The sequence below is a fragment of the Oncorhynchus mykiss genome, chromosome 16 (genome assembly GCF_013265735.2).
Source record: "Oncorhynchus mykiss isolate Arlee chromosome 16, USDA_OmykA_1.1, whole genome shotgun sequence".
Lineage (NCBI taxonomy): Eukaryota > Metazoa > Chordata > Actinopteri > Salmoniformes > Salmonidae > Oncorhynchus > Oncorhynchus mykiss.
The window spans coordinates 42,243,537-42,253,262 of NC_048580.1; the positions used below are offsets into that span (position 1 = coordinate 42,243,537).

Genomic DNA, 9,726 nt, shown 5'->3' on the forward strand with positions numbered 1-9,726 from the left:
AGAATCCTCAAGATGTGTATTTCTCAATTATTATTAGCATGGTATTATGATATGGATAATGGTCAATGACCATAATGATATTCAATGTTTCGTTAACGCTGGCTAAAGAATTAAAGTGACATTTCAAAACCAGCCTGAATTGATTGTCGGCTGTTTTAGTCTCTGACGAATGAAAAGCCGTGGCCTACGTGGCAGTGCATGGTCAGGATAAATAGTACAAGGGGTGTTTCTTCAGGCTGATAACATGTCATAAAGTAATTGCAGATAGCTGTGAAATAAAGCTTCTCATAGATTATTTTTCTACTTGAGTAAGCTAAAGAAAAAGTCAGTAATATCTTCATCGATAGGTTCAAGACAAGGCATTTACATGTTTGTGTTTGTTGGTGCACCCATTTCTTCCCGGCTCTATTGGTTATCTCTGTCACCTCCCCTCCATTTCTCGTTACAGTAATAGTCCAACATCGAGTTTTGTTTGACAAGTGTAGTGAAATACAATATTTTACCAGTTCATTGCGGTCCAGTGTGTGGAGTAGTGTGGTCTTACAGGCATGTTCAGGAGCGTGTAGCAGCGACAGTGCAATATAAAAGGCTATTGTCTATTTAGAATTTCTATGACCTGTCAATTGAAGCCAAAATGGGACAGCTGTAACGCAAGCGTTCAATCCAATTTGCTCAGTCTCTAGGCCTATCAACCAACGTTTGTGGTGCAATTGCGCTATCTATCGGATCCAATGACCGCAGAAAACCTGCCCATTATCACGTGCATATCACGCGCATGGACTTTACTTCACATTATAGAAGGCCTAGGTTAACCATTTTATTCTGAAGATGATTAAACATAAAGTGTGTATCATAAATGTATTTTAATTTCATCTGTATAAATATGTATCCGAATAAAAAAAAACAAAAGCCAACACAATTCATAATAGCCTATTTAGGGGTTGATGTATAATTCTGATGATGATTTGTTGTTACAATGTACTGTAGCAAGTACTGAATGACGCAGCTCATCACATGCTTCAGAGTAACCAAAGAGAGAAAGAATCTCGCGCCACCGGAACTCGCCGCGGATTGCGCCAGAAAGAAGGTCGTCACAAGTTATTACAGCCACAAAGTTGTAAACCCCGCCCATTTCTACAATTTACCTTCTCAAAATGTGATTTTAAACCTTACCCTAACAGTAAACACACTGATAACGGTATGCCTAACCCTGACCTTACGTTAAGACCAAAATGCTCATTTTGTTTAAATTATTTTTTACGATACAGCCAATTTTGTCTGTGGCTGTGGTAACTAGTGGAAACCCAGAAATGTTGGTTTGTTGTGGGCAGCTTCTGTTTTGATTTACTAAGCATTCGTCTGGAGAACACTTTTGACTCTGAAAATACAAAAAAAAAAAACTATCGTCATACTGGTTGGTATTCAGAATCCGCAGTGGCTTGCAAGCACAGCTTCTCGAGTACAGCGCGGTCAAAAGCAGAATGTATGGGAAATACAGGATAGTGTTTACAATACAGTGTTTTCAAGATATTGTCGTGACATTTATGTTGTTTAGGCCGCTGCTGTTGCTGTAGGCTAGACTAGAGAATACACACAATTTTGTGGCTACCGTGTATGACTAATTGCTGATAACAACCTTAGAGATGTCCTGTGGTAATTGTGGTATTTCTCATGTGGTTCTACTGTCTTGTAATGCTCTCCAGTCCAGGTTTTCTTGTACCACGACTATTTCTGCTGTGTTGTTTTATCCAGACATGTATTTAGTATTTGTTTATATTTTAGTGGCCAAAATGATGTCTGAAGAAAGTGCACCTATGAGGCACATTGATCTTGGGTCTCCTCCTGCTCTGGAACCACCAGCGGCTGGTTACAGGTTCCCCGGCCCTCCGCCACCCATCTACTCCTGCACTCTGACCCCTGAGCTGGTAGCCAAAGCCCGGGAGGAGCTACAGGAGAAGCCCGAGTGGAGGCTGAGAGACGTGCAGGCCCTGAGGGACATGGTGCTGAAGGAGCAGCCTAACCTCCGAACCAGGCTGGACGATACCTTCCTCCTGCGCTTCCTACGGGCCAGGTATGTCATGATGTATTACAGTACCTACCCACAATTCTCTGGGTCACTGTCCCTAAGCGTCTCAGAGTAGGAGTTCTGATCTAGGATCAGGCCCCTGGTCCATATAATTATGTAATTATGATTTGAAAGTCAAAACTGATCCTAGATCAGCACTCATACACTAATACTGTTTATGAATATGGGCCCTGGTTTCTTCTTATTGAAGATGTTCTATCTTGAAGCTAACATAATGGTGTCCTGTCACCTGTCCCATGTCCTTGTCCAACCACCAGGAAGTTTGACTATGACCGTGCCATGCAGCTTCTCCTTAACTACCATACCAGTCGGCGGGCCTGGCCTGAGGTCTTCCAGGACCTGAAACCTTCCACTATCAAACATGTGTTAGACCTGGGCTTCCTCACTGTCCTGCCCCATCCAGACCCTAATGGACGCTACATCCTCTGTCTCAGACCTGGTCAGTGTGTTAGCTTGCACTATCTAATGTATGTCCATGTCCAAGAAGGGCTCTAACTTTTTTTTTCGTCTTTATTTGGTAACACTTCATATGGACATACTCATCGTAGAATAATAGAATCTCGTTTTATTTAATCCATAGGGGATGGAAATGGATCATTTACAATGCCCTATGGGCTATGTATAATGAAACAATAAGGCACGGGGGGGGTGTGGTATATGGCCAATATACCACAGCTAAGGGCTGTTCTTAGGCACGACGCAAAGCGGAGTGGCTGTATACCACAAACCCCCGAGGTGCCTTATTGCTATTATAAACTGGTTACCAACGTAATTAGTAGTAAAAATAAATGTTTTGTAATACCATTGGTATCCTGTCTGATATACGACGGCTGTCAGCCAATGAGCATTCAGGGCTCGAACCATCCAGTTTATAATACACTATAATGCATGACATAGGAGGTAATAGCTGCTCATAAACATATACAGCAAAAACAAAAATTGGAATCTTGAAAACATGTCTGCCAATAGCCTTGATATAACAGATTAAAATTGTCCTATGCTTGACCTTCTTCGGTGTTACTAAATACAAATTATTTTACAACAGGAAAATGGAAAGCGAATGATTATCCATTTGAGGACAACATCCGGGCAATTTACCTGACTCTGGAGAAGCTGATTCAGCCAGAGGAGACTCAGGTTAATGGGATCGTCATCTTAGCAGACTACACTGGGGTGGGCTTGTCTCAGGCATCCAATCCGGGCCCATTCCTGGCCAAGAAGGTTGTCAGCATTCTTCAGGTAACCTTATTACTGTTCTGATATTTATGTTTTGATATTATCATCCATAACAACATGATCAAAGAACACTCAAATCAGATCTCAAATATTTATCTTATCAAACACCCTTAAGGAAGATACTCTTGGCTTGTGTATTTTGTAAATAATATTAATAGATTTTAATTTCAATGTTGCATTTCAGGATAGCTTCCCAATAAGAATCAAGGCTGTTAACATCATAAATGAGCCCCGGATTTTCAAAGGGATCTTTGCAATAATTAAGCCTTTTTTGAAGGAGAAGATGGCAGAGAGGGTGAGTCTTATCTTCCTTTTTTTCTGTACACTGTAGCCTTTTGAATTTTGATCACTGCATTCAGATTTAATTGAATAAAATCACATTTTATTTGTCACGTGCCGAATACAACAGGTGTAAACCTTACTGTGAAATGCTTACTTCAAGCCCTTAACCATCATTGCAGTTTTAAGAAAATAGAGTTAAGAAAATATTTACTAAATAAACTAAAGTAAAAAATTAAATACAAATGAAAAAGTAACACAATAAAAGACAATAACGAGGCTATATACAGGGGTTATACCCTGATGAAGACAGCTTGTTACCAGTGATATGATTTGAAGTGAATTCAAATGTATTAAAAGCCATTATGAATGAATGTAATCAAGTGAACAGGAGTACTTGAAGTACTGTATGCTCCTTTGTGATTCTGTGACACATCAGCCTAACATAATTCCCTTTATTTTTCATACAGTACGTTCTCCATGGATCAGACCTGCGTTCTCTGCACCGCAACATCCCTCGATCCGTCCTGCCAGATGAGTATGGTGGGGTAGCCGGCCACCTCGACATGTCAGCCTGGTCGAAGACATTACTGGACTCTGAGGAGGAGTTTATAGTGGAGTTCTGCCAGCCAGATCCTCTAGAGGGCGTAGTTCTCCCAAACTCCATGCTGTTTGAAGGGCAGCAGCCCGGTGGTGCTGCCCAGGATGATGACACCTTCAGGGGTCTACGCTCTCAGCTCTACTACTGTTACTGATAGTGACCATCACCTCTCTCTCGTTTAACTACTGTGAGGACACTAGCCTGGTCCCAGATGTGTTTGTGCTGTCTTGCCAACGCCTATAGTCATTTATGTGACAATGGCCATAGGAGTTCGTTAAACAGCACAACTGGATCTGGGACTAGGCTATGAGAACACTACTGTTTCTTTTGAAACATTTATCTATGTTTTATCATGGTCCCATGGGGCAAGTTTTCAATGTTATTTAGTAGAAATCACTACAGGAGGAGCTAAATAGTCGTCTGGGCCCATATTCAAAAAGCGTCTCAGAGTAGGAGTGTTGATTATAGGATTGGTTTTTACCTTTGAGATCATAATTAATACAGTTATATGGACATGGGAGACGCTTTACGAGTTCAGGGCCTGCTACATGGCCAAGCATAAGGCAGCTTCAGGTTTTGGCAAAGAGGCTTAATAGGAGCTGCCTCTCGGTTTCAAACCATTTCCAGTGTTACATTTATTTCCTATAGAGGAAGACGATCAACTGTGCCCATTTAAAATGCCACTCACTTCCGCTTTCTCCTTAATTTCTCAGAATACATGTACTGAGGCTGTTCCTGTTAGACTTCCTCTGCGTGGTCATATTCAAACACCATGTTGTAGCCTTACCGGATCCATACTTTGCCTTAATCTATTTTCGATAATCATTGATGTGCAAGGGGTTATGAATGGGATTTAATTTGTAACCATGCAAGGTTGCCACTTTTATCCAAAGCAACTTACAGTGCAATGAGTGGATAGCCTACAATTTTAGCATGTGTATGTGATCCCTGCAGGAATTGAAACCAGTGATGAACTTGCCATCGGTGGTGTCACGCTCTTACTAACTGAGCCACTCAAGACCTGTAATGTCTGAGTTACTGAGATCCCTAGCCTACAGTATGGCATGTGCATTCGTTCTTATTAAGACACATTTTACTAGTCCTGATCAGTTAATACAACCTGGCTTCAAGGACGTAACATAGTAAACATAAATCTGTGACACTCAAATTACAGTAGTATGATATGTTACATTTGGTATGGTTACATAAGACAGAAGGTTACTTAAGCCAAAAACTAAAGTGGGGAGGATGGGTGGGCGTATAACGCAAACGTCTAGCAACCCAAAGGTCACGTGTATCGAACCACATCACAGACAACTTTAGCAACTTTGCAACTACTTAGCATGTTAGCTAGCTAACCCTTCCCCTAAACTTAACCCTAACCTCTAGCCTAGCTAACGTTAGCCACAAAAAATTGGAATTCGTAACATATCATACGTATCGCCAACTTGTAAGACATTGCAGGAATTGCAATTTGTAACATATAAGAAATGGATTGTGGACATCCACAAATTAATACATACCATACATATTTTGTCATTGTTTTTATTTAACTAGGCAAGTCAGTTAAGAATAAATTCTTATTTTACAATGACGGCCAAACCCTCCCGTAACCCGGACGACGCTGGGCCAATTGTGCGCCGCCCTATGGGACTCACGATCACGGCCGGTTGTGATACAGCCCAATATCGAACCAGGGTCTGTAGTGACACCTCTAGCACTGAGATGCAGTGCCTTAGACCGCTGCACCACTTGGGAGCCAATATATTAAATGGAGGGAGACAGATTTGTGTTTACTATGTTACATCTACCCCTGAGTCCAGGTTGGTTATTTCTCGTTCATCTTGATTTGATTTCACCCACTAGCATTGTAGATACCAGCCCATAATGTTTTGTTTTAATCGCAAACCCAGGGTACAGAAGCCAGTTCTATCGGGGACCCCACCCAGCAACACTGGAGCTATATGTCAGTTTTTGCCAAATGTTTTATTATTACCACAGGTCATTTAGAGATGAGGTTATATTGCCACCAAGAATGTGCAAAGCTGTCATCAAGGCAAAGGGTGGCTACTTTGAAGAATATAAAATATAATTTGTTTTGTTTAACAATTTTTGGTTACTACATGATTCCATATGTGTTATTTCATTGTTTTGATGTCTTCACTATTATTCTACAATGTAGAAAATAGTACAAATAAAGGAAAACCCTTAAATGAGTAGGTGTGTCCAAACTTTTGACTGGTACTGGATATATATATATATATATATATATATAGGCCTATTATTCATTATTTTATGAAAGGCCAAAGTGTTTTTAAAATATTTTATTTTGTCATTGTCATTGCACATTGTTATATTGTAATTAGATAAAACATGTATTTTTCTAAGCATGTCTGCAATGCAGATGTCCTCCCTCATATTGCAAAGTAAACATATATCGATCAAAAGATTAATAAACTAATTTCAAATGCAGATGTTATGTATTCTGCAAAACCCTTACATGTCCATTAGGCCTAGAGGATGGTTTTCACATAGAGATCTTAGGGCAGTATTCCACAACTAGCGGCCGACAGGACAAATTTTTTTTTTATTTTTTTTTTTACCTTTATTTAACCAGGCAAGTCAGTTAAGAACAAATTCTTATTTTCAATGACGGCCTGGGAACAGTGGGTTAACTGCCTGTTCAGGGGCAGAACAACAGATTTGTACCTTGTCAGCTCGGGGGTTTGAACTCGCAACCTTCCGGTTACTAGTCCAACGCTCTAAATTCTTATTTTCAATGACGGCCTGGGAACAGTGGGTTAACTGCCTGTTCAGGGGCAGAACAACAGATTTGTACCTTGTCAGCTCGGGGGTTTGAACTCGCAACCTTCCGGTTACTAGTCCAACGCTCTAACCACTAGGCTACCCTGTCGCCCCAAGAATTTGGCCCAAGGGTGATTTTATTTGGCCCCCCAAGTTTTCTGAGCAAAAAAGGTGTTTATTTTATTGTTGGACATAAAAGACTAAAAACACCAGCAAATCGGCTCCAAATGATTTTAATTTTGGAAATCCCCACACATAATATGTGATCATATACAAACGTAAGCAAGGTCTGAAATGATTATGTTTTAGTCAAATGTTATATATGCTTGGGCTTCCTGCAATTAATTTTCAGTCTAGAAATTATTTGTAATTATGTTCTGGCCCCCTGACCATCCACTTAAGTAAAAATTGTCCTGAATTTAGTTGATGATTCATGTCCTAGGGTATGCATATGAAGAATAGAACATGGACCGGCCTCCCAAATGCATATTAAAACCTCTACGGGATCGGTGTCTCCACGTGGGACGGTTGAGCTAACGTAGGCTAATGTGATTAGCATGAGGTTGTAATTAACAAGAACATTTCCCAGGACATAGACATATCTGATATGGGCAGAAAGCTTAAAGTCTTGTTAATCTAACTGCACTGCCAAGTTAACAGTATCTATTACAGTGAAAGAATACCATGCTATTGTTTGAGGAGAGTGCACAGTTATGAACTTAAAAATGTATTAATAAACCAATTAGGCACATTTGGGCAGTCTTGACACAACATTTTGAACAGAAATGCAATGGTTCAATGAATCAGCCTAAAACTTTGCACATACACTGCTGCCATCTAGTGGCCAAAATCTAAATTGTGCATAACCTGGAAAAGTATATTATGGCCCTTCTCTCATCAAAGATGATGAAAAAACAAAAACAGTATTTTCTTCGTATTATCTTTAACCAGATCTAATGTGTTATATTCTCCTACATTATTCTCCTACATTAGCTTCACATTTCCACAAACTTCATTTTTTTTCCTTTCAAATGGCATCAAGAATATGCATACCCTTGCTTCAGGTCCTGAGCTACATGCAGTTAGATTTGGGTATGTCATTTTCGGCAAAAAAATGAAAAAAAGGGTCAGATCCTTAATTAAGGCTAAATTCATAATTAGAACCTCCATAGTCCCCTCATTAAATTGCTGAGATGTTTCCCAAAACCATTATTAACATTGCACTTGAAATGTTCATAATCTAATGAAAACCGAGATGACTGTGTTAAAATATAAACAGTACACTATAGGCATATTTCAATCATATTGAAATACATTGCATTTTGAATTGACTTATATTTTAAGTTTCTCGTTTTAATGTCAGGTGCACAGGTAGGCCACACTGAAATGTCTTTCTTTCTACTTGAAGGCTACTGTTTGTCACTTGTCTCAATAGATTTCTTGATGTGTTGCCTAACGTGCGCAATGATGTGCCAAATTGGTAATTTAGTGCATTTGTATTGGGTAAGCATTAGAATAAGACACCTCAATATTTGTAGCTGTAGGTGGTAATATCTCTAGGAGCTAATCCATCGTAAGTATTGTGAAATAATTATAATGTTAAGGTAAGATCTGAATGGAGAACGCTGATCCGAGAGCAGTAGTCCCTTTCTTTCGATCATATCAGTAGGGTAACTTGGGGGAAACTGTTCCCCTTAATTTAAAACTTCTTAAGGATTGGCGTCCCGTCAACAGGCCAGTTGTAAATCATGCAGCACGTTATGTCAAGATCGCAGAATTTAGAGAAACAAATTTCAGTAACCTGAAAGCTTAAATTCTTGTTAATATAACTGCACTATCCAATTTACAGTAGCTATTACTGTGAAAAAAGTGCATGTTATTGTTTGAAGAGAGCTCCTAACAACAAAACAGTTTTTCACTGCGATAGGTTTGATAAATTCACCTCTGAAGGTGAAATGTGTACTTACAGTCTGAAATCTTGCTCTGATCTATCATCCAAAGGGTCCCAGAGATAACATGATGTGTCGTTTTGTTAGATAAAATAATTTTTCTTATCCTAAAAAGGTCCATATAGCATGCACAATCGATTTTGTATTTCTACTTGTTCAATTTGCAATGAAAGGAATCTGTGAAAATCTCACCCTAAACATTGTTTTAACGAGTAAAATCACATTCGTATCTATTCCTCAGAGATCCTAGAAGGTACCAAGACTTCACTATTTCATTAGGGATGTAGTATATCCTATAGGACACCATATTTGGTCAGAGAGCGACGCCTTCATGGCACGCCGATGACTTGGGCGGCCATCACTTGAATGACTGTATCTTTGTCAAATAAGCAACAATCGGGGCCAAGCAAAGCTAGCTAGATAGTCAATGAGCTGGGCTTTACGGGAGTATCCGGAAACCATGTATATGTTGTAAAATGTAGCTACTAATATTGTACAACCACATGCCTTTTCATTTTGGATAAAAATAAGGATTTTCAGAGTTATGAAGTTATGAAAACTGTTTGTTTTGCAAATTTTGAGCTTATGATATGGCTACTAATACTTGGAAAGCTAAATCAAAGTCCAAGTATACTGATTTGATGATATTCTTGCAGAAAAAAATAATATTAATGTGAATATCTCCTTCACGATTTGTCCAAATGTACCTGGGGACTTCACACTAAAAGTCTTGAGGTTCAGTCACACTTCAAGTGATCCATCTGAAATAT

At 39.4% G+C, this 9,726-nt stretch overlaps 1 protein-coding gene across 4 annotated transcripts; it reads left to right on the plus strand.

Moving 5' to 3' along the window:
• The first annotated feature begins 868 nt into the window (after positions 1-868).
• Positions 869-6,418, plus strand: LOC110492033 (alpha-tocopherol transfer protein-like). 4 transcript variants are annotated; one of them, XM_021565999.2, is made up of 6 exons: positions 869-1,198; positions 1,783-2,071; positions 2,344-2,525; positions 3,132-3,325; positions 3,507-3,617; positions 4,072-6,418. In XM_021565999.2, the coding sequence occupies exons 1-6, from the start codon at positions 1,015-1,017 to the stop codon at positions 4,354-4,356; spliced, it is 1,245 nt and encodes a 414-aa protein (XP_021421674.2). In that variant the 5' UTR covers positions 869-1,014; the 3' UTR covers positions 4,357-6,418. The 4 variants fall into 4 exon arrangements, with proteins under 4 accessions (XP_021421674.2, XP_021421672.1, XP_021421673.1 ...); XM_021565997.2 differs by lacking the exon at positions 869-1,198 and adding an exon at positions 1,207-1,483; XM_021565998.2 differs by lacking the exon at positions 869-1,198 and adding an exon at positions 1,207-1,414.
• The last annotated feature ends 3,308 nt before the right edge of the window (positions 6,419-9,726 follow it).

What these genes read in the sequence shown, in the direction of transcription:
- LOC110492033 (XM_021565999.2), top strand. Translation starts at nt 1,015, where the DNA reads ATGCTTCAGAGTAACCAAAGAGAGAAAGAATCTCGCGCCACCGGAACT. An exon ending in CATCCTCTGTCTCAGACCTG is followed by an intron (nt 2,526 to 3,131) that starts GTCAGTGTGTTA and finishes ATTTTACAACAG; the next exon opens with GAAAATGGAAAGCGAATGAT. An exon ending in AGGTTGTCAGCATTCTTCAG is followed by an intron (nt 3,326 to 3,506) that starts GTAACCTTATTA and finishes GTTGCATTTCAG; the next exon opens with GATAGCTTCCCAATAAGAAT.